The 24906-nt window shown below is 59.4% G+C and overlaps 1 protein-coding gene across 3 annotated transcripts in view; it reads left to right on the top strand.

Moving 5' to 3' along the window:
* Window positions 1-24906, top strand: part of PCNT (pericentrin) — a 64382-nt gene that overhangs the window by 14456 nt on the left and 25020 nt on the right. The window contains exons 4-15 of one of the 3 annotated variants that reach the window (XM_059164988.1): window positions 268-390; window positions 1489-1744; window positions 3353-3408; window positions 4542-4716; window positions 5197-5333; window positions 6592-6703; window positions 8071-8188; window positions 8538-8613; window positions 12350-12467; window positions 13567-13784; window positions 18748-19202; window positions 20625-21171. In XM_059164988.1, the coding sequence (XP_059020971.1) occupies window positions 268-390; window positions 1489-1744; window positions 3353-3408; window positions 4542-4716; window positions 5197-5333; window positions 6592-6703; window positions 8071-8188; window positions 8538-8613; window positions 12350-12467; window positions 13567-13784; window positions 18748-19202; window positions 20625-21171 (2391 nt within the window). Of the gene's footprint in view, window positions 1-267; window positions 391-1488; window positions 1745-3352; window positions 3409-4494; window positions 4717-5196; window positions 5334-6591; window positions 6704-8070; window positions 8189-8537; window positions 8614-12349; window positions 12468-13566; window positions 13785-18747; window positions 19203-20624; window positions 21172-24906 lie in introns of those variants that run through there. The other 2 variants (XM_059164989.1, XR_009351275.1) reach the window with 2 other exon arrangements.

A 24906-nucleotide genomic window follows, 5' to 3' on the forward strand; every position in this document is an offset into this window, starting at 1 on the left:
TCACGGAGTCTGACGTTTTGAGATTCTCAGTGTCGTAGCTCCTTTTTATAGCAGAGTGATGCTGCCCCAACCCCGATGGCTTTTCCACGTTCTGTTTGTGCATTTTGCTGTGTGTGGACGCTTGGGTTGTTTCCACCTTCTGGCAGCTGTGAGTTGTGCTGCCGTGAACACTGCTGGGCTCGGTTCCCTCTGGTGTGTCCTGAGTGTTGGTCGTGACTGTTTTCTCATGTGACTTCTCTGACTTGGGTCCTTCGCTGCCTTCTTTAGGGATGCGAGCAAGAACGCGAGCTGGAGTGTGCAGAACTGACGAGAAGACAGAAGGATGCCGGTGCCGGTGGCGCACAGCAGCAGGTGGCCGTGGGGCTTCAGCAGCCGACAGAGACGCAGCAGGTGCAGCTGTAGACCCGGCCACGGGGTGCTTGGGGGTGTGGCTGGTCCCTGCGCCAGTGGGTTTGGGGATCCGGGAAGGTTGCAGGTAGTACAGGTTTGTGCCGCAGGCTTGCTGCGTGGGGGGCTTTGAAAGGGCAGGTGGAGAGGTGTGGGAGGACACCTGGGGATGGTGAGTCTGGCCAAGGGCCACTCAGCACAGCCAACGGTTTCCCTATCAGCTGCCGCTCCCATTCATTAAACACAGGGGTTGCGTGATCCTGAGGGGCCTCGAGGGAGAGAAGCTGTGAGCCAGGCCATCCTGCAGGCACATCTGATTCCCCTGGTGGCTGCCGCCTCCGGGAAGCAGGAGGTGCTTGTGGCAGGAGGGCTGGTGCGCCTCACTGTCGCCTTGCTGTCCTGCCGGAGGTCCCTGCTGACCTCTCTGGAGACACATATGCTTTTCCCATGGTTTCTGCTTCTCATTTATTTATTTTCAAGGATTTTAATTATTTATTTGACTGACAGAAGGAGGATGAGCAGGGAGAGGCAGGCAGAGAGAGAGGAGAAGCAGGCCCCCCGCTGAGCAGAGAGCCCGATGCGGGGCTCGATCCCAGGACCCTGAGATCATGACCTGAGCCGAAGGCAGAGGCTTTAACCCACTGAGCCACCTAGGTGCCCCACCTGATGGGGGTCTTGCAACATCTGGAATGACTGCTCCCCTGTCTCCAGCCGGGATGGGCCTGTGGGCTGGGGAGTCTGCCTGGAGGGAGGTTGGGGGCTATCCTGCGTGGCTGCATGTGGCCCGTGTCCTCCAGGAGGAACTACAGCCCCTGCTGTCTGCAGAGCGACTTTGGGTGGAGGCAGGGCCCTGTGGGCCCGAGCGGCTTCAGGAACAGCTGGCTGGGCCGTTTTGGGTGGCTGGGGAGCCGCCAGGCTGGGCCTGGCCGCCTGAGGTCCTTTGGGGAGCTGAGCTGGTACTGTCCCTGGAGCATGAGGCTCCCGGGACGCGGGTAGAAAGAGCCTGCGGGGGTGGGGTAGGGGCTGCTGCTGTAGCGAGTTGGCAGCCCCGGCCCCGCCAGGCCGTGCGCCAGAGTGCCCAGAAACACCCCTGTCCCACAGCCAGTGCCCGCGCTGGAGCTGGAGGCGCTGCGCCTGAGTCTGAGCAACTTGCACGCCGCACAGCTGGAGCGGACGCAGGCCACCCTGCAGCGGGAGAAGGAGGCCGCGCTGACCGAGCTGCGGGCCACGCTTAACGGCCGCCACGCCCAGGAGCTGGCCCTGCTGCAGAGCCGGCAGCAGCACGATCAGGCGCTGGCCCGGGAGCAGCATGCGCGGGAGCGCCAGGAGATGGAGCTGCGCTGCCGTCAGGAAACAGGTGCGGCCGTGCCTGCCTGGCCCATGGGGAGGCAGGCGGGTGACCCGGCCAGTCCCATCCCGAGCTCCCTGAGCGCGTGTGCGGCACCCTGCTCGGGGGGCGGGGCTCTGCGGTCCCCTCGCCCTCTGTCTGCTTCTCCCCTGGGCTTGTGTGCGTTTTTGAAGTGGGGTCCTGTCATGGGAGGTGATCCGCTTGTGTGCCGGAAGCTTCCGTGCCTGCCTCTGGCGGGACTGTCTGTGGCAGCGTTGTTGACCACCGCAGATGCTCCTGGACACAGACCCTGCATCCCACGGGCTCCTCCCTCTGCTCCCGTGGGGGCCATGTCACTCCCCGGGGACAGCTGAGGCACCTGCTCCTTTGGTGATTCTCTGGCCTAGACCGAGCTCTTTCTCTACATCTAAGATTGAATTTTATGGGTTATTTTCTCCGAATTTTTTGTTTTAATTTTTTGTTTTCCAATTTCTTTGTTAGTCACTACTTTTGAAGACGTCAGTTTTGTGAATACCAGCTTGATTGTGTTCTAATTCACATAGCATACAATTTTCCCATTTAAAGCGTGCATTTCAGAGTTGTGCAAACGTCCCACGGTCTAAGGTTAGAACATTGATCCCCAGAAAGAAACTCGTGCCCGTGCAGTCACCCCCATTTCTCTGCTCATCTGCCCGTCGAGTTTTTCACTTGAAAATTGAAAACAGTGGCCCGGGTGTGTTGCAAGTCGCCGTCTTCTGGGTCGCACGCCCAGCCCTCAGAGGGAGCCAGTCTTCTTAGGTTCTGGGGATGCCGTCTCATGGGCCCTGACGTAAAGTCAAGCAAACATACGTAGTTTTATGTCCCCCCATTTTTGCTCATTTTTAAAAAATACAAAACGTGTTTTCCTTTAGGCTCCTTCCAATGCTATCTTCTCTGCTCACCCTGGGGTGGGACCACAGGGGGCCACGCCTGCCCTCTGCTCCGTGAGGCTCTGCCGTGGGCTGGGTCCCTGGGACCTCCCCTCTGAAGTGGTGTCTGGCCTTGGCTTGAGCTCTGGGCTTGCTTGGGCCACCCTCACTTTGTACGTGTGCCGTTGCCTGGCCCCAGCTTCCCCTCCCCCCTTTCCTGAGGTCCCTGTGTCTCTTTCTGGTGCCCGCGTCCCCAGGTGTGCATCCACCTCAGTCCCTGCCCAGGCCATGCCCACTGGTCCAGCCTCACCCCTCCTCTGCATCTTTTCTTGTGGTTCTTCCCTTGGGGCTTGGGAGCTGATGGGTCTTAGAAGGTCTTTGTCTGTCTTTCATACCTTGCCTGGAGTCTGGCACAGCGGGAGGCCGGGCGATGGGCCCAGGGTGCGTGGGGGCCCGGTGTGGGGCAGACAGACCAGAAGGGGCACCCAGGTCTAATGTGCCAGCCTGCGTGGGGCTGTCAGGCTGGCTGAAGGCTCTGTCCTGGTTTGGGAGGAAGAGAACTTGGTCGTCCGTCACACGTGGGATTCCTGTTGCCTCCCTGTCCTTCCGTGTTGCTGAGCGTCCTACGGCACGGCCTTGAGGTGCCGGCAGCCCTCTCCCCTGCGAGGGGTCAGGGTGTGGGAAACGCGGAGACTCTGGGAGCTAATCTGCCTTTGTGTTTCTCTTGCAGCCGAGCTGAAGGAGAAGTTACAGTTAGAGATGGAGAAGAACGCACGGATGCTAGAGGTAGACGTCGTTAGCGAGGTCACTCTGCGTGTGCGGCGTTTCCCCTTTCCTGTCCATCGCCCCAGCTGGCCCGGATTCAGACAGCATGATTCAGACAGAGTGCAGTCAGAGCTCTGATTGAACGTGCCGGTAGAAAACACATGCCTTTTGCTATAAAGGGAGAGCATTCTTTCCTGTGTACAGGGTGTTAGCGCGGCTCATGTGGGGGCTCACACGTGCTTCTGCTGTCACAGGAAGCTCTAGCACCCTGAGCTCTGATTCCTAGGGGACCCCGTGGCCTGGCTGTCGCTGTGCGCCAGACGGACGGACATCCCAGGGCAGGGAGGTGCCCCGTGGCAACTGAATAAAATGTGGGGTGCCGGTCCCAGGCACCTCGGGGGAGCGTGTTGGGGAGGGGTGGGGCAGAGCCACCGTGCAGCTGATGCCTCCCCTGGCCCCATGTGCTGTGCTGACCGTGCATTCTGCGGTGGTCCCGCTGATGCCCCACGCCCCTCCTGGAGAAAGAGTTCTGTGTTCCGGTGGGACGGAGTTAGCTCCTCTCTGAAGACGCCCCGCCCTGGGACGGTCCATCCTGGCCATGTGTCCCCTTCTCAGGGCCGTGTTTGCGGAAGGGCTGTTGGTGCCAGTGACAGCAAAGGAAGTGGCTAGTGTTGGGGGACGTTAGTGACATGGGGGGACACGTGTCTGACACTGGACACGTGGGCGTTTGTGTCCCAGCTGTTCTGATCGGGCCGTTGGCGGAGGACAGCTGTTAGTCCCAGGCTGGAGGCTCGTGCCCCAGCTCCCACCCCTCTGTGCCGGACAGCAGGGACTCATTTCTTAGGGCATCTGGGATAAAGCCAGCCCTTGGCAGAGGTCAGGTGACATCACTGTAGCATCTTGGGTCTTCTGTGGAGGACGTGTGTGTGTGAGAATTATTGAGCATGACTCTGTCCTCGCTTCGTTTCCGGGCAGGGGGCCCTTGCTCTCTCTGCTTCTGTCCCTGTGGGTGGTGGGGGCCACCCAGCTCCTCTGTGACAGTCCAGTCTGGGTGCAGTGACTGTCCACACCTGGTTTTCGAATGCAGTTTTAAATTTTTTACCCCAGATCGTCCACCATTGGCCCATAGTCTTTTTCCCCCTTACTTGGATTAGAACCTGAAGCAAGGATGGGAAGCCGAGAGAGAGTTGTGCTTGGAAAACCTGCGCAGAGAATTGTCGGCAAAGCATCGGTTGGAGTTGGAGAATTTGCAAGACCAGTTTAAGAACGAACTGGCAGAACAGAAAGCTGAATTGGAGAAGATTTTTCAAGCCAAAAATCAGGCTGAATGTGAGTTTCAAGTTCAAACGATCCGGTTTGAAGAGGGGACGTGTGTGTGTGTGTGTGTGTGTGTGTGTGTAGTGCTAGAAGGACAGTCCCGTGCGGTGCCAGGCCCTTGCTGGGGACGAGCATGTGCATCTCCTTGCCAGAGGGGTGGTGGCTGCGCGTCGCCCACAGCGATGGAGACAGGAGTGGGTCCGCTGGGCAGCACAGGCCCAGCCTTGGGCTCTCCCCTCGGTGAGCACAGGCTTCTCCAGCTCCTTGGCCTCCCCTGAAACCTTGCTTTCAGAGGTGTTTGTCCCCGTTCTGTGATGGTCATTAAGAAAGCAACGCTGTTCCTATTCACGTTCTATTTTTGCCGCCCACCCCACGGCGCCATCACGGTCAGGAGGTGGTGGCTGTCTGGGCTGCTCCCCGGGAGAGCAGAGTACTGGAGCCGTGCTCCCGCGTGGTCGGGAAGGCCACGTGCTCAGGGAGGTGTGTGCCCAGGTGCGCTGAGGACTCTGGAGACCCAGCAGGACGCGGCCCTGAGGCAGCTGCGCGAGGACCTGCAGTCTGAGAGCGGTCGGCATGTGCGGGACTTGGAGCAGAGGCTCCGCGACCAGGAGGCGGCCAAGCAGCTCGAGGTGGGCCGGACGTGTATGTGTGTGTCAGCCACTTGGCAGGGAGGGGAGGCTCTAGAAGGTTCTGGGTGGGATCGTTTCACGTTCTGGCGTTAGCTCTAACTCAGGTCGTAGATTCCGAGCCCGTTGGTTTCTAGTAGATGGAGGAGTGAGGACAGCGTGTGGAGCTGGCGTGACTTATGCTGGATCGCACACACGCGGAGCTGGTGCTCTTTACCAGGGCGCCTGGGACCCAGACTGCAGGCATCACGGGTCTAAGGCCAGGTTCTCTGACCGAGACCCTAAAGAAGCACGAAGTCTCAAGGAGACTGAGCCAGAGACACTTCTGCTGCTCGTGCTTTCAGAACTCTCTTCCAGCAAGACGTCATGTTCCCTCGGTGGGCCATGTGGTCAGGTCTTACGCAGACACCCGAGGGCTTCTGTCCCGAGGGCCATCGGTGCCCCAGCATCAGGCCGAGAAATCAGAGAGGCGGAGTCCGTGTTGGCCTGTGCGTGGATTTCAGAAGAGAACCCAGGAGGACCTTGTGCTTCTGTCCCCGTGGTGTCCACACCCACTCCCGGCCCCCATGCCCCATCCCCCCCATGCTCATTCTCCCTTGCTGATGGGAAAGGAACACGGAAGGGCACCTTCTGTCTTGTCCCTGCATGAGGTGGGCGGGGCCACCCACAAGGCAGCAGGCCGACCTCAGGGCCACTGCAGGCCGGAGCTCCCATGTCCTGTGTCCCCTCTGGCAGGCCTTGTCCTTCAGCCCTGTGCCTTGCACTTGTACCCACCCACTTGGTGCCTTGGGACCACGTGCAGCCTGCCTCCAAGCCCCCCGTGAAGAGCCGAGCTGCTCTCAGCTCCGTGGGTGCAGGGTTGGCTCTGTTCAGACCCGAAGAGACCCTTCCTGGGGTGGGGTGTAACCGAAAAATGCAGAGAACACCCCACCATGTCCCAGGAGGGGGAGAGAGGGACCCCCGGGAGGCTGGTGCTGACGCAGTGTGGGCAGGAGCCTGGCCCTCCCTGCCCCGACAAGGTAGAAGGACGTGTGTCTGGGACAACAGAGAAAGTTTCCGTCCTTACTCAGTGAGGGGAAGGCCAGGCAGCAGCGGGGGGAGGCGCATGAGGAACGAGCCGTGTGCGGCCATGTGCGGCCGCTGTGGCTGGTTCGCTCTTGGCTGCAGGCCTGGGGTCTCACCGCGCGTTCCCCAGAGCTGGGCACAGACCTTCTGGGCTTGGTGTCGGGCGGTGTCTCATGCTGCGGCTTCCCTGTTGCAGTTAGAGAGCCTCCGAGCGTCGTACGCCGCGCTGAAGGCCCAGTCGCAGGAAGAGATCCGGCGCCTGTGGTCCCAGCTCGAGTCTCCGGGATGCGACAGTCATGACCCGAGCGGTGAGGCATCTGCTGTTCAGAGCTCAGATCCTCGGAAGCTGACGCGGCGTCTCCACGGCCGTGACAGCTGTTGCATGGACAGCGGCCGGCGTGTGGTTTTCAGGCACAAACCCGAGGGCCTTGGCTTCACCGTGGGGCCGGCCTGCCGGGGGTGGGGGCCGTGAGGTACCTGCGGGGGGGCAGGGGCCGGCGAGGCTTACCTGGCGCGCCTCATCCCGCCACACCCCTGCACCCCTGAGCTCGCCTGGGGCAGGTGCTCTTAGGCTCCTATGGCCCCAAGGGGGCTGCCCACGTTGGCTGGGCCCAGCGGCTCGCCCGGCTCCTCCTATGGACCCTCTGTGAGAGGGTCCCTGCTCACGGGCGGTGCCTCCAGCGGGGATGTCAGGGGATGTGGGCGAGACAGGCGGACTCGTGTGTTCCTCCTGCTGCTCTCCACGTGGAGCCTTTGCAGTCCGGGGGTCAGCCTTGCCGGGCGCACATCGCTGGGGGCCCAGAGCAGGCTGGGAAGAAGGGCCAGAGTCCGTGGTGAGGCCACGCCCGTCCGCTCACGCCTGGTCTTTGCCTGGAGCCTGTCCATGGTGGCGGGTGTGGCTCCCGGCTCTACGGACGCCGCTGAGTGAGCTCTGGCGCTCAGCTCTCCGTGGCCTGTGGGGAGCCTCACACTGGCCTCCAGGGTCCTTCCTGGGACGTTTGTCTTGAAACTCCTGGGTCGTGCTCCATTCCCGTCCACGGTATTGTTAAGCAGCTGGAAGCACCCTCTTGCTGAAAGCGGCGATGCCAATACGTTTACTCACGCTTGGCGTCCACTCCAGTTCTGCTGCTCCTAGCAAAACGCCACAGATGCAGGGCGGGGAGCCACGCACGCTCCGTAGCAGCTGGTGCTGCGCAGGTCGGAGTGGATGGCATGACTGGGTTTTCTGTCCAGGGTCACCTGCGGCCGGAATCAAGGTGCTGGTGGGGCCCGGCGGGGCTCACGGCGGCTGGGGTAGGATGAGTCCCTGCAGTTGGGGGGCCGAGGTCTTGTGTCCTTGCTGGCCGTTGGCCGGGGCTCTCAGGCCCTGGGGACCGCCCACATCCCTGCTCTGCGGCCCCAGCTGCCCGTGGAGACCCGCTGGCATTTCTGGTCTCTGTGATGCCCGCAGCACCAGCCTGAGAGCGCTTATGCTTCTGGGGGCCCATGGGCTCCGCTGAGGTCGCCCCGGCCAGCTCCCTGTGTGAGGCACCCCCCAGCGTAAGCCGCGGAGGGTCCCGCTGCGCCTTCACGGAGGCTGGGACCAGGGCCTTCCCGGAGCGGAGGTCTGCAGTGTGTTCTGATGGGTCCTCCGCGTCTGGCCCGGAGGTGACTGCAGAATTCCTTCCCCTTGAAGCATTCCACGACCAGCTCCCGGCCCGCACGCCTCACGGGGAGGAGCAGGAGCACCGGAGGTGGGACCGGCGGCAGCGGCAGCAGCGAGAGGAGTCTGTTCCCGAGTCTGCACAAGTCAGGTGCACGGGGCCTTTCATCTTTGCTGTGTGCTCAAAATACGGGGCCTTTGAGCTGAATCGGAGTCTGCTTTTATTTGCGGTTTCCTGCCCGTGGAGACCGGGAGCCTCGTGTTTTAGAAACAGCTGCCGCTTGAGCCTCGAGCAGGAGAGGGTTCAGACAAGGAGCCACATGGGACCTGCAGCTCCGGGGTCCCCTCTGCTCCAGCACGGGGTCCCGCCAGGCGGTCCCACAGCCACGGCCTGCTTGGCCGAGGGCTCCCGTCCTTGACGGGGGTGGGGGGGTCACCGTGGAGGGAGCAGGGAGGGAAAGAGCGTATGAGGAGGTTTTAAAACGCATCTTCTCTCCTAGTGCACCCGGGCTGTCTCTAGAGGAGAGGACTGGAGAAGGGACAGCGCACCTCGAGGGACCCCGCCTTCAGCCGGAGGTGACAGCCCCTCTTCCCTGCGTGGAGGGAGCGGACGCGGAGCGCACGTTTCAGGAGCGCGAGGTGCTGGCGTTTGCGGGTGTGGCCGGTGACCGCCCCTCGGTCTCCTCAATGCCTGTCAGCCCCAGGGCTCCAGACTTTCTTTTTCTCGTGATGAGGACTTGTAGGCTCTACCGTCTCAGCCGCTCCCGTGTGTCCAGTGCAGCCTTGTCTCTGGTCACCGAGCACTGCACCCCCAGACTCTGTTCTGTGACCGGAGGCTTGTGGCCTCTGACCCTCCCTCTGTTCTGCCCACTCCCACCCCCACCGCTCTGTGTCCGTCTGCTCAGTTAGCATCGCACGGGGCAGTGACGTCCCGTGGGGCGTGTTTCTCTCCGACTTATTCCGCTTCTCCCCTCGGGCTGCATCCACGTCCACGTCCACGAGTGGCTCGTCCTTCGTGGCTGAGGAGTGTTCAGTCGTGTGTGTGCGCATGCCCTCGGTCCGACCGACAGTCCGCGATGCACGGGCTGTGCGCACTTGAGATGTGGTGTCCTGTCTCCTGAGCATCCCTTTACTTATGGTGATGCGTGGGGTGTCGGTGGCCCGGGTCTCGTGGCCGTCACCCCGGGCAGGTGGTGTGCGAGATGACGGAGGCCCCATGAGGACAAGCGTCCGCATCGGTGGTTTGCAGTCACCCTGGGTGGCCGTCACGTGTGCACCTCGGAATGGACGGTTACACGGCAGAGATGTGTCCCCTCAGAGACACGTCGTCTGGAGGCCGGGAGTGGGAGCTCGGGGCTGTTCTCTTGAGCCCCGTGTCCTTGGCTTGCGGTCGGCCGCCCTCAGGCTGCCTGGTCAGGAGGTTTGTGGTGTGCCTGGTGTCCCGGTGTCCAGATGGCCCCATTTTGATGCGTTGGAGGTTCAGACTTCGACATGTGGATTTTGGGGTCACAGTTGATCCTGTTCAGCTGGCCGCTTCCGGTTTCCCGTGGTTAATGTCCTTTTCCTAGAACTTTTTGCCTGCGTTGACTTCTGGGGATGGGGGCGCGGTGTGGCGGTGGCTCCCTCTCTTCCACTTCCTTTCTTGTGTGTCCCGCTGGGCGTGGTGTGGCCGCCACGGCAGAGCCTCCGGGTCCTTGTCCACGGCCCTGTCCTGCCCTCTGGGCCCCCTGCCTGCTGTCGTCCTGGGGTCCCCCTGCATTCTGGTTGGACGGTCCCTGCACGTGGTCCCGCTCTTGGCTGCACCTGTTCCCCGGTGGAGACCAAGGGCGCGTGAGGGGAGCCCTCTGAGAGCTTGTTCCGTTCGCGTGTGTTGGGCGTGTGTTGCGTGTCCTCCGCCTGCACCATGAGCCGCCCTCCATCCCGCTGATCCGCCCTCCTGTGTGCGCCGCCCGCAGCGCCGGGGCCCTGGGAGCTGCCTGGAGCTTTCAGGGAGCAGCTCCAGCGTGTGCGTCCACCGTTCCCGCTGGCCATGCAGGAGGGCCTTGCGTCAGACTGTCCCTCCGCGGCCCAGAGGCCGGTCCTGTCTGCACTTCTCAGCGTCCGCCATGCGCTTTCCTGGTGGCTCTTGTGAGCTGTGTTTGTCTTCAGGAGTGAGCGTCTCATTTCCGTTGGCGTTTTTGATTTCTGGGGGTTTCTTGCTTGTTCTGTCTGTGCCACGGTGCAGCGTTCTCACACACATCTCTGGAGGCCCTCGGTGCTAAAGGGTTTCTCGTGCTGCCCATGTGCCCTGCTTTCTGTCCGTCTGTCCCTCTGTGTGGGTGTCGGGGTCCCCGTGTCGGTTTTTGGTCCAGGGCTTGTCTTCACAGGCGGCATGAGGCCCCCCCTGGTGTCAGGGAGCTCCCTCTGGGGTCCAGTCTTAGAAGGCCGGGTCCCCGGCCCCCCGACGGCCAGCTTCGGCCCGCGGGTCCTGCGTGCACGCAGCCCCTCTGCCCCGGGCCCCGGACGGTGCTGTGAGCAGAGTTTGGTCTTCCCAGGTTGGCCGGCCTTGGTGTCTCGAACCTCTTCCCATTGCCTCTCGTGACGTTTCAGGCAGGCAGAGGAGAGCAGTGGGACGTGTGTTTGCGGGAAGTCTGGAGTGTGCGCACGCCTCCTCACACGTGCGCGTGTGGAAATGTCGACAGGCCGCCGTGCCCTCCTCAGGGCGTCTGCGGAACTCCCCCGGGGGTGTGGGAGCCCAGGGCCTCCCGCCGCCGCTGGAGGTCGCCAGTGTGTGCTCCTCGCCGAGGGCCGGCCGGTGTGTCGGCAGTTTGCGTTTCTGTGGTTTCCAACGAGGTCAAACCTGTTTTCACTGAAGCTGAGCGTTCTCCCCTGCAAGCTCTTTCTGCACACCGTGGCTCTCCTGGCCTTGGTCCCCGTCCCCTGCGGTTCGGAGGGCCCCCCCGCGCGCCTTTGGACTCGGTCGTGGCCCTTCTCGCACTGTGCTCACGGGCCTGGGTCTGCGGTCCTGGGTCCTCCCCTGGCCCCTTGCTCTTTGTCCCCGTCCTGAGTGCCGCCGGCTTCCTGCGTTGTCTTCTGACGCTTGGACGTCATTCTCTCATTTCACCGACTCGTCTTTAGAGATCTGGTCTATCTGAGGGAGAGTGAGGCAGCGAGAGGGCGGGAACACAAGCAGGGGGAGAGGGGGAAGCAGGCTCCCGCGGAGCAGAGAGCCCAGCGTGGGACTCGATCCCCGGCCCCTGGGATCATGACCTGAGCCGAAGGCAGATGCTTAACCCACTGAGTCCCCCAGGCGCCCCTTTTCTGATTTTAATTTAATTTTAAAGTCTTTGATTTTTCCTTGTCCACCCGAACCTAGTCATTGTCCAGCCAGAGGTGTAGGCTCTGAGCTGGTGAGCTGACCCCCTCTTTCCAAACAGCAGGTCACTCTCTCAGGCCTGACCTGTTAAAACACAGCCTGTGTGCTTAGCTGTCCCCGGGGCACAAGTGCGTTTCTGGACTCGATTCCTCCTGTCACTCAGGTGGTCCGTTTGTGTAAGAGCGCAGAGATTCGAGTCTTGCTTTAAAAGATAACGCAACCTTGTCGTGAGCTGGAAGTTGAGGTCGGTGTGATTGCTCCGTGGTACTTGAGGAAAGCGGGTTGCCTGGCTGTATTTTAAGGGGAACAGCAGAGTTTAGCACGTGCCCTGAGCCCTTGCCTAGTTTCCCGCCTCCCTGCCTTCCCTCAGGGTACTTGGGCTGGGCTTGTTGTCGGGTGCTTGCAGCAGGGCCCAGACACCCCTCCCTTGGGGGCCCCTTCCTCTTGGGGGCAGGTCCATGTCCAAGCAGGCCAGGCGTGTGTCCGCCTCCAGAAGGGGAAGTGCAGTGGGGAGACCCAGTGTGGGGAGTGAGTATGCTGGGGCCCTGCAGCGGAGCAGGGTGTGTTTGGCCGAGGCCCCGGCCCTGGGAGGAGGGGGTCTGCTGGTCAGGGCCTGCGGCAGTTCTTGTCCGTGAATGTTCTGGTCAGGCTCGCGGCGGCGGCCTGCTTGGCATCCCCTCAGCTGGGGCTCCGTGTCGGCCTTGGTGAGGACAGCACGGGGGTGAGGCGGGCTCTCCAGCCGGTGGTGTGCCCCGTCTCCTCCGGGCGGTGGTCTGCCGCCTCCTGAGTTACTTGGATCCCCGGAGGTGACGCGCTGCGGATGGAGGAGACGGCGTGAGCATGCGCGGCCCCGCGAGGGTTCCGGGGGGCATTGACTGGGTGACGGGCTAAAGAGACCCCTTGTAACTTTTCTGTAACTTTTCCTGTGTGTGATTTTCCCTGCATCTGTACGCGCAGTTGGAGGAAAACCACCGGAGCCCGTCCTCCCTGGAAGCCCGGCAGCAGGTGGGCCACGAAGGGACCCCAGTGTCGGACGGGGAGCAACGTGTGGGGCTCTCAGAAGGGCCCAGAGAAGGTGTGTGAACCTGTGGTTCGGCCCGCAGGGAGCGATGTGTGGGAAGGTTTGGGGCTCCCACGTGGGTTATCGGTACATCCCGGGCCTCACGCCACAGACCTTCCCTGGTGGTGTCCTCAGAGTTTGGAGCTGGGCTCGGGCCTGGCCAGATGCAGCGCTGGGGGTCCCAGGAGATGGGGGTGGATGAGAGGCGGAGGTCCTCCCAGCAGATGCAGCAGAGGGGGACAGGCAGGGGCCCCACTGCGGAGGGGAGCCGGTGCGAGGCCAGCCCTGGACACGGATTCCAGGACGGGGGGGCGCTGTTGCCACGCCTCGTAGCGCAGGGGTGGTGAGGTGGAGGGTCCCAGGGCGAGGGTGTGGGGGGCTGGCTCCACGGTGAGGGGCTCTGACACGACTTCCTGCTCTGGACAAGGGCTCCCGTGGAGCTGCTGAGACGGGCTAAGAGAAGGACCGTGGCTCGTGAGTGCCAAGGTCACGTTGACTTGGCTTCTGCCTCTTGCTCTCGTCCCAGTGCTGGAGCTTGTTCTCAGCTGCTGCACACGCGGTGGCCACTGGCTGCCGATGGGCACGCGCGGTGCTCTTCTGGCCGCCGCTCAGCTCATTCTTTTTTTTTTTTTTTAAAGATTTTATTTATTTATTTGTCAGAGAGAGAGAGCGAGAGCGAGCACAGGCAGAGTCAGAGGGAGAAGCAGGCTCCCTGCAGAGCAAGGAGCCCGATGTGGGACTCGATCCCAAGATGCTGGGATCATGACCTGAGCTGAAGGCAGCCGCTTAACCAACTGAGCCACCCAGGTGTCCCCCGCTCAGCTCATTCTTGAGCCCAGGGAGGGGACGAGTCCTGAGCTGACCGTCCCGGGAGGGGTCCCCCCGGCCTAGCTCCTCATAGCGGAAAACAGTCCCTGATACCCCACTGGTGACCCAGGGTGGGCCCTGAAGGGGTGCGGGCCGCTCAGGACGGGGCAGCCCAGGGCGCGTTGGCCTGGGCTCCCCCAGGGCTTGGCAGAGCTCCAGGTGTCTGTGGTGCGAGGCGCCGGGCCCCGTGCTGTGTGTGGTGCCCTCGAGGTGCCTGACTCTCCCCCCTGCTTCTCTTCCCTCCCAGAGCTCGCTCGGGCGCCTCTCCCGTGTGTGCCGGACATGGCCTCGCAGGTGGAGGCCGAGGTGGCAGCCAGAGTCTTGCGCTTGGAAACTGAGCACAAGCTTAAACTCTCGCTTCTTCAGACGGAGCTCAAGGAAGAAATCGATGTCTTGAAACTAGAAAACGGAAGTTTACGCGAGAAGCTGCAGCAGGCGATCAGCGAGAAGGAGCACTGGGAGAGGGTGAGTGTTGCTCTGGCTTCCGCGGCGGCAGACTCCTGCCAGGGCCCCGCTGGTCCCCGCGCTCCGTCTCCTGCCGCCTGCGGCACAGTTGAGTGAGTGCAGAAGTGGGGTCAGGCCAGGGCCCCGCTCGAGCCGAGGCAGCGTCTGGCTCCTTGTTGCTCCTTCGCCCTGCCTCCAGGTCAGGGGACTGGCTGGACGTCCTCAGACGGGCGGCAGGCTGGTTGGCACGGCCAGCGGCAGGCCCCGTGTGCCTTGGGGTCTCCAGTGGTATTGGGCTCCTGAGCTCTTCTGCTGTCGGTTGTGTGGCTGTGAGGTGTTCCGTGGGCGCGCGGAGAGCCTGCGCAGCACCCCCGCTGGCAGAGGTCTGGCGTGTGGGCCTCCCCCGGACTCCTGGCACGTTTCACTGTATACGCAGCGCGGGGAGTGGCTCGTCTTTGGGTCGGAGTTGTTAGAGCGGAGTCTATTTCGCCAGCGTCCTAAGTGTTCAGCGAGCTAAGTGTCCCCCCGACTTCACACTTCACCCCGTAGCATTGTGTGAGCCGCAGCCGCCTTCCCGTTCATCAGTGCCGTGTTCAGCCTTCACGCACGTTCCGTTGGCACGGCGGACCCTTTTCTGTCCGTTTCACTTGGAGTCTCTGCAGACCACCTGGACTTAGTGCCGGCGCCTGTGGGTTGAGGGCTCAGTCCCGGGACACTGTCCCCACATCAGGAGCCGTTGGCAGTTACTGGGTCCCCAGGTGATCCACGGATCTCAGTCCGACTCGGCTTTGGAGTCTGGATAGTCCCCTGCCCCTCACAGCCCTTTCAGGCTGTCGCTCAGGGAAACAGTGTCCTAATACCAGTGTCTTAGGACGGAGGCGAGCGAGTGACCAAAGGGAAGAGAGGCGTGGGGTGAGGTGTGCGTGGTGGGTGGCATCCACGCCCGCGCCTGTCCTGCCACCGCTCAGCCCCCCACGTGTGCACCCGCCTGGCAGCTCTCCAAGGCCCACCATTTGGGAGTTTTTACGGAAGCTCCGTAACACAGGCGTGTCTGAATCACCGGCCGTTGGTGACTGAACTCCGTCTCCGTCTCTCTTCTTCGGAGGTCGCGGTGGAGCTGGAATTTCCAACCCTCTAATCTTGCCCTGATTTTCTGGGGACCAGCTTCCACCCTGAAGCCACCCAGAGGTCCTCAGCCACACGCCGTCTCGTTAGCATACAAAAGACACTGATCGTGCCAGAAATTCCAAGGGTTTTAGCAGCTGTGTGTCAGGAACAAGGGACCGAGACCACATACTTTTTAACATATTACACGTGTGCTTAACATATAGTTGATTATGTTTTTTAAGATTTTATTTATTTGAGAGAGAAAGAGCCCAAGTCGGGAGGTGAGGAAGAGCAGAGGGAGAAGGAGACTCAGACTCTCTGCTGAGCAGGGGGCCGACCCCCAGCTCGATCCCAGGACCCCAAGACCATGACCTGAGCTGAAAGCGAATCGTTGACCGACGGAGCCACCCAGGAGCCCCTGCAGTGGAATATTTTTAAAATCCTTTTTGACAAATCCTGCCTTTTGGTCAGAGTGTTTAGCTTGTCACATTTCATCTCGTTGTTGACCTGGTTGGAGCTGGGTCTACGTTCTACTCTCTTCTGTGTGTGCGTCTGTTTCTCCATTTGCTCCCTGTTCGGATTATTTGAGTATTTACTTGGATTATTTGGATTTATTTGGATTATTTTATATTTATTTGTATTATTTTTAGAATTGGGTTAGTTAATTGGACTGATTAATTGAATTGGATTAATTTTTAGAATTGATTTTAATGTGTCTGTTGATTTCTCAGTCCTATTTCTTTGCATCACGTGTTTAATGATTGCTTCCGGGGCTCGACTCGTTCTCACGCTCTTCTCAGAGGTTCACGGTCGCTGTGCGGCTGGAAGGTGAGCTCCAGCCGCATCCTTCGTCCGCTGTCTTCCGAGCTGCCACGCTGACGGGTGTCACATCTGTCTTTGTGGTTAGATTCCACAATAGAAGTTTTGCTTTGAACAATCATGGGTCCTTGATTGATTAAAAGGGAAAGTGGTCTTAGATTCCCAACCCTGAAGCGTTCTTTCTTTCCTCCAGAAGTTGGGAGTTTCCGTTTGGCCTCACTTTCCTTCAGCCTTTCATGTTGTGCCTGTTTTCTTCACAAGTTTTCTTTGGGCTGAGAGTCTCTATTTTACTGTCTTTCGTGAAGAAATTTTTTTGCTACATATAGAAGGCAAGGTTTTTGTCCAGGATTTAAAGGTGATCACTTATGACCTTATTTCCAATAAGTGATCACTGAAATCAGTCTTACCCTGAATGTCATGTGTCATTTTCTTTTGACTGCTTGTTTTTCTCTCTTTTATTCTCATATTTTTTTGAAGATTTTATTTATTTATTTGACAGACAGAGATCACAAGTAGGCAGGGGGGCAGGCAGAGAGAGAGGAGGAAGCAGGCTCCCCGCTGAGCAGAGAGCCCGATGCGGGACTCGATCCCAGGACCCTGAGATCATGACCCGAGCCGAAGGCAGAGGCTTAACCCACTGAGCCACCCAGGCGCCCCCAGGTGCCCCTATTCTTAGTCATTTCACCACGGTGTGCCTACGTGTGATTTTCTTGGATGTTTTTTCCTCATGAAATTCTTGAAATCTTAAAAACATAAAATTGATTCTGAGATAGTTACCTAAAAAAAGGAAAACAAAACTTGGTACTGGATTGACCTTATTTTTTCTTACATTTAATAATGACACTACTGAAAAGGTGGCCCATTTTAGTGACTTACAGAGTATTCTGCTGTATGTTTATGTGTTTTCCCAAATTTTGAGAAATTTTTACCAAGTATGTTCTTCGTTTCTTCCTTCTGCTCCGTTCTGTCCTTTCTCTTGGACTCCGTTCACATGGATGTTCTGTTGGTTCGGTTTCTGTCTGGTCTGCTCCCTTCCTGTTGGTTGGATTCTGTTGGTCTCCGGTTCGTGGTCTCTTGCTCACTCTGATCTGCTTTTAAGTCCATCCAGTGGTTTTTAGAAGTTCAGATACTTTGCTCTCTAGTTCTGGGATTTCGGTTCGGTCGTTGTTTTCTTCTCCCTCATCCACGTCTTTTTTTTTTTTTTTTTTTTAAGATTTTATTTATTTATTTGAGAGAGAGACAGTGAGAGAGAGCATGAGCGAGGAGAAGGTCAGAGGGAGAAGCAGACTCCCGTGGAGCTGGGAGCCCGATGCGGGACTCGATCCCGAGACTCAGGGATCAGGACCTGAGCTGAAGGCAGTCGTCCAACCGACTGAGCCACCCAGGCGTCCCACTCCCTCATCCACATCTTAAGAGGGTCTTTTTTCTTTGCCGTGATTTGCTGTTTTTTATTCGTCATGAGCATGTTTTTCTTGCAGTTAGGGTATTTGCTTCTAAAATCTTTGTCTGCCGTTCAACATCTGTGTAATTTTGGGGTTCTCCAGTGATTGTATTTTTTTTTAGCATGGGTCATATTTCCGGCTTATTTGTATATCAACTAATTTTGGACTGTATTCTGGACGTCGTGAGGGAGACATTGTGGACACTCTGCATTCTGTTTCACGCTGCTGAAGGGTGTGAGTTTTTCTGTGTAGCAGGGAGCTGACTTGGCGCACTCTGACTCCACACCATGTCTTCCCGGTGTCGCTCTGCTCTTGGCGTCTGCCCACACGCGTGTGCATCAGAGTCAGCCTGAGATGCGGGCAGGGGTTGATGCAGGGATTTGACGGCCAACTGTCTCTCTGGCTCTGTCCTCATGGGCACCTCTTATTTTCCACCTCCTCTGTTCATACAAGGGGTTGTGGGATTTCTGTGTGCATGGCCCGGACAGGGCAATTGCCCAGTGCCATTTCTTTCTTCTGGGTGTCCAGCCTTCTGCACAATCTCTCTGCTTAAGATGCTCTCTCAGGCCTTTGGGTAGCTTCTTATGTTCTTTCTAGCCTTTCTAGCTGTTACCCTCTGGGAGGGCTAGCCTGATTAAAGCTTCTCAGCCATCTCCAGAAGCATGACCCTAAACTTACTTTTGTTAATTTTTTTTTTTTTTAAGAAACTTTTACCCAGTGTGGGGCTTGAACTCATGATCCTGAGATCGAGTTGCTCTACTAACGCCAGCCAGGTGCTGCTTTAATAACTTAACTATTATTTATTTATTTGTTTGTTTGTTTTTTAAGATTTTATTTATTTATTTGACAGACAGAGATCACAAGTAGGCAGAGAGGTAGGCAGAGAGAGAGGGAAGCAGGCTCCCCGCTGAGCAGAGAGCCCGATGCGGGACTCGATCCCAGGACCTTGAGACCATGACCTGAGCTGAAGGCAGAGGCTCAACCCACTGAGCCACCCAGACGCCCCATGACTTAACTTTTAGTATATGTGCTGCCGAAGCGAGCACATGACTTAACTTTTAAATAAGAAGCTGAGGTCAGTCTGCAACACCGCTCTTACTCTGGTTTCTTTCTGATGATGTTTCGTCGTTCACTGACTTCCTTTCCTCCTTTTTGTGAAAACCGAAATGTTTGTCGACTGTCAGCTTTGTGACTCACCTCCCTTTTCAGAAGAAACTCTTAAAAGTTTAAATTTTGGTTCATCAGTCTTTTGACCAGGTTCCGTGGAGATCATGGAACACAGATGCGGCCACAGACTCGAGCTTGTGGCAGCATTTGCTCCTCCGGGGACTTCTGGTCTTTTTGCTGAGGGCGGCTCTGCTCTGTCTGGGGTGGTCGGCCTCGCTTGGCGGAAGCCCTGGGATGTGCCTGCCTCTGCCGCCGGTGCTGGCTCACGACGAAGGCCTCTGACGCTCCCTTGGTTTGCTGAGCACGTGTGCGTGTGCGTCGAACTCCGTTAGTTTCGTCCGGGCCTGCCGGCTCCAGAGGGAAGGACAGCGGCTTTGGTGTCATTGCTGCCAGTAATCTTCTCCTTTAAAAAGTTTTTTCTGTTTTACCTGAGATTCTGCTCCCTGCAGGTAAAATGTGAGTTGGTTGAAGGTCACCAGGAGGAGCTGAAGAGAGCGAAGGAGAAACTGGAGCTGATGAAGCAGGAATCCAGAGATCGAGAAGCAGGATGGAAGGTGGCACGTGAAGTCCTGAAGAGAGAAGCTGAAGAGGAACGCACGCTGGCACTCCTGCAGCTCCGGGAGCAAGCCGAAGCCGAGACGCAGTCCCTGGTGACCAGGTTTGAGCTGCGGGAGCTCGAAATGAGGCGGCTTCAGGATCAGCAGGCCGCCCAGATCCGGGACCTGGAGGAGTCCCTGCTGGAGCAGCAGGGCCGCCTACGGCAGCTGGAGCTCGGCCTCGCGGGGGAGGAGTGTCCGCAGTGTGGCGGGGAGCCGGGCGGCCGTCCCGCAGACCAGGGCGGGGAGCTCGCCATGCTCCGCCTGAAGGAGGACTGTGCCCTCCAGCTGATGCAGGCGCAGAACAGGTGGGTGGCGCTCTCGGAGCGGGCGCTAGCTGTAGAGCCGCCTGTCACTTTCCTGCCTGAGGTCCGACCCCGGCACCCGCCGCACGGCATGGGAGGCAGGTCCCCTGGCCGATGTGCTGTGGGCTTTCAGCAGGGTGGGGAGATCTGCAGGAAGGCAGGGCCGAGCATGGTGTGCCCGGAGTCCCGGACACCTGGTCCTCACCCTGAAGTGGCAGCGGGGTCGAACTGCTGTCCCAACACCGGATATGCGGGAACCAGCCAGAGACCGCGTCCGGATGCTCCTGGTGGAGTCCTGTGTCCCTTGGTGGATGCTACTGTGCACACGTCTTCATGTCAGTTTTGTTCTTTCCACATTTAAAACCTTCAAAGGCAAGAATTAGACCCCACTTACCAGACGTCATGCACTTTGTCCGTATTAGTTCTTTCTATTTTGAAAGTTCAGGCAGATGTTTTTAAAAGTAAGTGTTTTCCTCCTAAAACGTGCACATATTTCCTTGGAAGTAGATTGAGAATGTAGTTTGGTTCTTTGCCCCTGTTTATGCCAAGTCTGCAAATCTGAGCTTTCTTGCCTGGGCTTGATGGTCAGTCTTGGGGCCCCTGGACTCGCCGTTGGGCTACTTGTTCTCCCGGGTCCGCAGCTCCCGCCATCGTGACTGGAGTGCAGGAGCTTTGGGTCTGGGGTCTGAGGATGCGAGTTCAGATCTTGGCCCAGCAGGTGCACGCTGGGTGGATGCAGGCGCTGTGCTCAGCCTCACAAATGCTTCCTGCCCGCCCCGTGTGGAGAGGGTGTGTGGGTGGTGTGGGCAAGCCTCCAGAGTCTCTGGTGGCAGACCGGCCCGAGCAGAGCAGTAACCCGGATCTTACCGCTCTTCGCGGGAGCGCACCAGGGCAAGTCATGCCCATGTAGCGTGTGGGGCTTCTTCCTGTCCCTGGTGGGATCCTGGGTGCCTTGGCTCAGGGGGAGTCTGCTGGCCTGTGTCTCTGCCAGCCAGCACCACTGGGGCTCTTTCTCATTCGTGTCCCTTAATTCACCAATTCTCCTGAGGTCTTTTGAGTGATCTTTATGGCCCTGTGGGCTCCTGCAGGGGACCCCGCTGCCGCTGCCCCATCGCGGTCCTTCTCACCGCGCGTGGGCCGGTGCGTCTGCTTTGGCACGGATGCAGTGTCTTGCTGTGGGTCCCGCATCCCCACTTGAGTTCATCCCCACTTGAGCGGCCTTGTCCTTTGAGCTCCTCTGGCTTTGTGTGGTCTCTTCCCTCCCGCGTACTTCTGATGGTGGTCCTCTCGGGCCGTGGACGGCAGAGGGAGAAGGAGCGGGGACAGTCCGACACAGCAGCGACCTTGTGTTTCGAGTGGGAAGGGGCGGGGGTGCTTGTACGACTGTCATTCCACGGCCCGTGTTCACGCTGCGGGTCCTCGCAGGTTCCTGAAGGAACGGAAGGAGATCACGGAGAAGTTCGCGGCTGAGCAAGACGCGCTCCTTCGGGAGGCCCAGGAGAAGCACAGCCGCGAGCTCCAGCTGCTCCAGGAGAGACACCAGCGGCACGTGCTGTCCCTGACGGCCGAGCTGGAGGCCGTGCGCCGCGCGGAGCAGGAGGAGCTGAGAGCCTCCGTGGAGGGGGAGCAGCGGGCCCTGGCGCAGGCCCGTGAGGCCGAATTGCAAGCCGGGCACGCGGCCGCACTCCGGGCTCTCGAGGCCAGACACTCGTCCCACCTGGACTCTCTGGAGTCGCGCCACTGGTCGGAGGTGCAGGCCCTGCGGGAGCAGCACCGCCGGGCTCTGGAGCAGCTGAGCGCAGAGCTGGAGAAGCAGCGGCAGCACAAGGACGCCTCTTGCCCCGCGGTGCCGACTGGGGAGTGGGGCCAGGAGCTCCTGCCCGCGGACGGCGGCGTCACGGCACAGACGGAAGCGGATCCGGGGGCTGCCGGGGTCGCGCTGCTCTACCCTGCGCTGCCGGCCGGGCAGCAGGTGAGGCGGGCTCAGGGCGGGTCTCCGCGCGGTGGGCGGAGGGGTGCGTGGAGATGCGGGCAGGGCCGTGTGCTGGGGGAGAACATGTCCCAGCGTCTGGTCCGGCCTGGCAACAGTCGTCTGTGCAAGGCGGCTTCCTCCATAGTCTCTTCTGCACGTGGTCCCCGCACCGTGCACCCCCGGCAGCTCTCTCTGGTCCAGGGCGCAGCGCTGCACAAGCTCTTGCCGCAGGTGCATGCAGACCGTGTCTCCCGCTGTCCTGTCCCTTGTTACCTGGCCGGTGCTGGCCGCTCTGTGCTGTGAGCTTCTTCTCATGCACTCACCATTGCCGTCAGGTCGCCTCCCCAACCAGTGTGTCCCGTCCTGCCCGGCGCGGACCCTCCTCTTCATCCAGGACGTCTAGGCCGGGCCCTGCACCGGGCCCAGCGGGAGCAGAGCGTGAGGGTCGTGCTTGTCGTCCCTGTCCTCGTGCTGCGTGCGCTCTCCATTGTGTCCGGGGCTGACCCCGCTCGTCTTTGCAGATGCTTCAGGGGCCACCCCTGTGGCCCGGCCAACCTGTGTTGGTGTCACCTCGGAGGTCAGGGTGGGGAGGAGTGTCTGCAGGATCCACAGGGGTGAATCTGGAGGGTGGTGTCCTTGGAGGGCTGGGCCTCACTCGCAGGCAGTGGCAAAGGCACAGCTCTGTTCCGGCGGCATCCGTCAGACGGCGGGACGGAAGAAGGGCTGGCGGTGATGGGGCCCTCAGGAAGCTCGGATGGGAGGGCGCAGAGGCAGGCCCGGGACCCTTGCAGGAGGTACCCGGTGCCCCACAGGGTGTGCTGGGCTAAGACTGACATGGTGCTTCCGGGGTCGTGGAGAGGCTGGGGGACGGCTGGGGGGGACGGATGGCGCTGGGCTCGCGGGAGGGTGCGGCGGCTGAGGCAGAAGAGCCGTCCCCGCAGGAAGGGGAGGACCGTGCGGGGCGGCTGCCGCGGCGGTGCTGCTGCCTCGTGTCCACACGGAACACGTGCGCTACGGCGGTGCGCCCCGGTTCCCTGCGTGGGCTCTTCCATGAGGCCGGAGTGTCCACGGGCCTCGTGGTCGTTGGCAGAAGTCTGCAAAGCGGTGGAATTCTCTGGAACACGCGAGGCTGCCGTGGGGAGGGACGTGTGGGCGGGGACCTGGCGAAGGGGCACTCGTGTCCTGCTCTCCCTGTGCATCCAGGCGGGGTGGCGAGTGGGGGTGCTGGCTGCGCTCCCCGAGTTTTCGGGTGGGAAGTGCTCGTGTCTCCTGCCTCTCCCGGGCCTTGGAAAGATGAGGTCCGGTTGTCGCCTCTCTCCCGGGTCTCTGGGGCTGCGGCCCTGCCGCCGTGGGCTGTGGTCGCTGACACTGTCCTCCCGCTGCGTTGTTGTGTGGGGACACGGCCGTGTGCTTGCTGGAGCCGCGCGTCCGGTCTGGGCTCGGGCCGGGCCTCCTTGTATTTCTGTGTGGACGGCCATCTGGGTGTCGCATAGCGTTTCGGGAGTGTTTGCAGTCGTCCGAGTGAGTCCTTGCTCGGGCAGAAGATGCCTTTACTCTGCCACCAAGGAGGTGAACGTGAGATACTTTTTAAGGGACCTTTGCTGTCTGGCCGGTTTCTCAGAAACCGCTGACTTGTGGGAAGGCGGGAAGCTGTTTCTGACCCTACTTTAGCTTTTACCGGAGAACATTCTGACATGGGCGGAAATAGGATAGTTAGGTGAGGCTCTCTGGCTGCGCAGGCGGGTACGTGCCAGTCGTCGTGCCTCGGGGCTCCCCCACCCTCCACGTATTTACAGCAGATCCCAGGGAGCGTGTGTTTTCATCTATAAAGACGTCACTGTGTCTCTACCAAGTAGTGTGTTTCTCTCCCCGCAAGAGAACATAACTGCGATCCGTTCTAACTTAAAAATGGTCAGGGATCCTTGATGTGGTCCTATATCCAGCCCAAGTTCCCGTCTCTTCCTGTGGTGGTTCAGTTCTGGGTCCACACAGGGCACGTGTGCTCGGAGTCTGGTTTTCCTGCCTGCTGTGATGCTGGCTGACCTGTCCGACCGCTGCACAGGCCGTCCCGTCGGGCCTTGGTGTGGACTCCTGGGTGTTCCCGCCGTGGCCTTCCCTCAGGCTCTGGCCCGCAGGCAGGTCCCGCAGAAAGCTTAACTGGGCACTTTCTGGGATGCCAGGGATATTGTCCCCAGAATAGCACGGACGCACTGTTCCGCCTCTGACAGGTTTTCTCTGGGCCACAAATATCTTTGCACCTGTTGGTCAAGCAGGGTCACTTCCCAGAAGAGTAATTTCACTTGCGCTTGTGAGCTAATTGGATTACTTTCCAGGTTACTTCCTTTTGGAGTTACTTCTGAGGAAAGTTCTCTGAAACCGTAAGCTTGATTTCCTTTTCTTGGAGATGTGCCTCCTGTCGAACACTGTCCCTGTGGCCGGACCACTCAGCCGAGGTCTGGAGCACAGGAGTGGACCACAGTTTGCCCAGTGTCAATTGCTCAAGGCAGTTTCATCTTGTCTTCAATCAAAAAAAAAATTCTATACATGTAATTTTCGAAAACAGTAAGGTCATTTTAGATATAGTTTGAATGTTTTAAATTCATTACCGGCTGAATTTATATTACTTTTTTAAAAGAGTTTATTTATTAGAGAAAGAGCAGGAGTGTGCACAGGGGTGCTGTGGGGTGGTGAGGGCCGGGGTGGAGGGAAGCAGGATCCCCGCTGAGCAGGGAGCCTGACGCGGGGCTCGATCCCAGGACCCTGAGATCATAACCCGAGCCGCCCTGGCTCCTGACTGTGTTGGTATTTTTTGTGTAATACTACTTTTTTTTTCCTGGGCACATCTGTCATGTTTTCTTAATGGTTAAAAAGATGTATATGACGTTTTTCTCCTGTGTCTTTAGAAAAAATGGAGAATAAACTTCAAAAAGCATCTTTTTGTTACATGGACCTTACTGTTGAGCACCTGGAGAATCACGGAGTTTCACGCAAGGCTGAAGTAGAAAGGGTTATGTGTGAGGAGGCATTGTGGGTCGGGTAGGGCTGCATGAGTCAGCGGGGACTGGACTTGGAGCCTCTCCAGTCAGTTGGAGGGGGTGGCCTGAGAATGTGTCCCGCTGGATGTCTGCAACCATCCCGCAGCCCCTGGGCCTTCAGGGGCTGCACCTTTCCTGCCTCAGCGGACTCCGAGTGTTTCCCGGAGACCCGTCCGGCCTTACGATGCTGCCGTTTGGCCTTTGCCTCGGTTATGGCGATGGTGCACTTTTTCCGCAAGTTCCCGCTGTGGGCCCGGGCGTACACTGGACAGGATAGGCGTGAAGTGCGTCCGCTGCCCCCTTGTAGAGCCATTCCTCCTACGCACAGTGCACGTGGGGTGGGTGCTTTTGTTTGCTACTGGCTTCGTTACGTTTATGCTCTTGTCATGCTGCGTGTGCGCCATAAGATCCCGAGACAGTGATGGGGGACACATGATACGCTTAGTGTCCACCGTCTTTTAGCAAGTGCAGCTCTGCGCTGTGTGGCCATGGGTCCCTCAGGCACGTGAGGGGCTGCACTCCCTGTGGCAGGGACACTGAGGTCCAGAAGGACCAGGTGGCCAGAGAGAGGGGCCTGGAGCCTGCTGATCACTGCTGCCCTGGTACCAGGTCCAGGTGCCCCAGGACTGCAGGGCGGGGTTCCTCATGGGCATGTGGGGGTGTGCGGAGCTCTTGGACTCCTGCCTGACCTCACACAGAA

This window comes from Mustela lutreola, chromosome 2 (genome assembly GCF_030435805.1).
Source record: "Mustela lutreola isolate mMusLut2 chromosome 2, mMusLut2.pri, whole genome shotgun sequence".
Classification (NCBI taxonomy): domain Eukaryota; kingdom Metazoa; phylum Chordata; class Mammalia; order Carnivora; family Mustelidae; genus Mustela; species Mustela lutreola.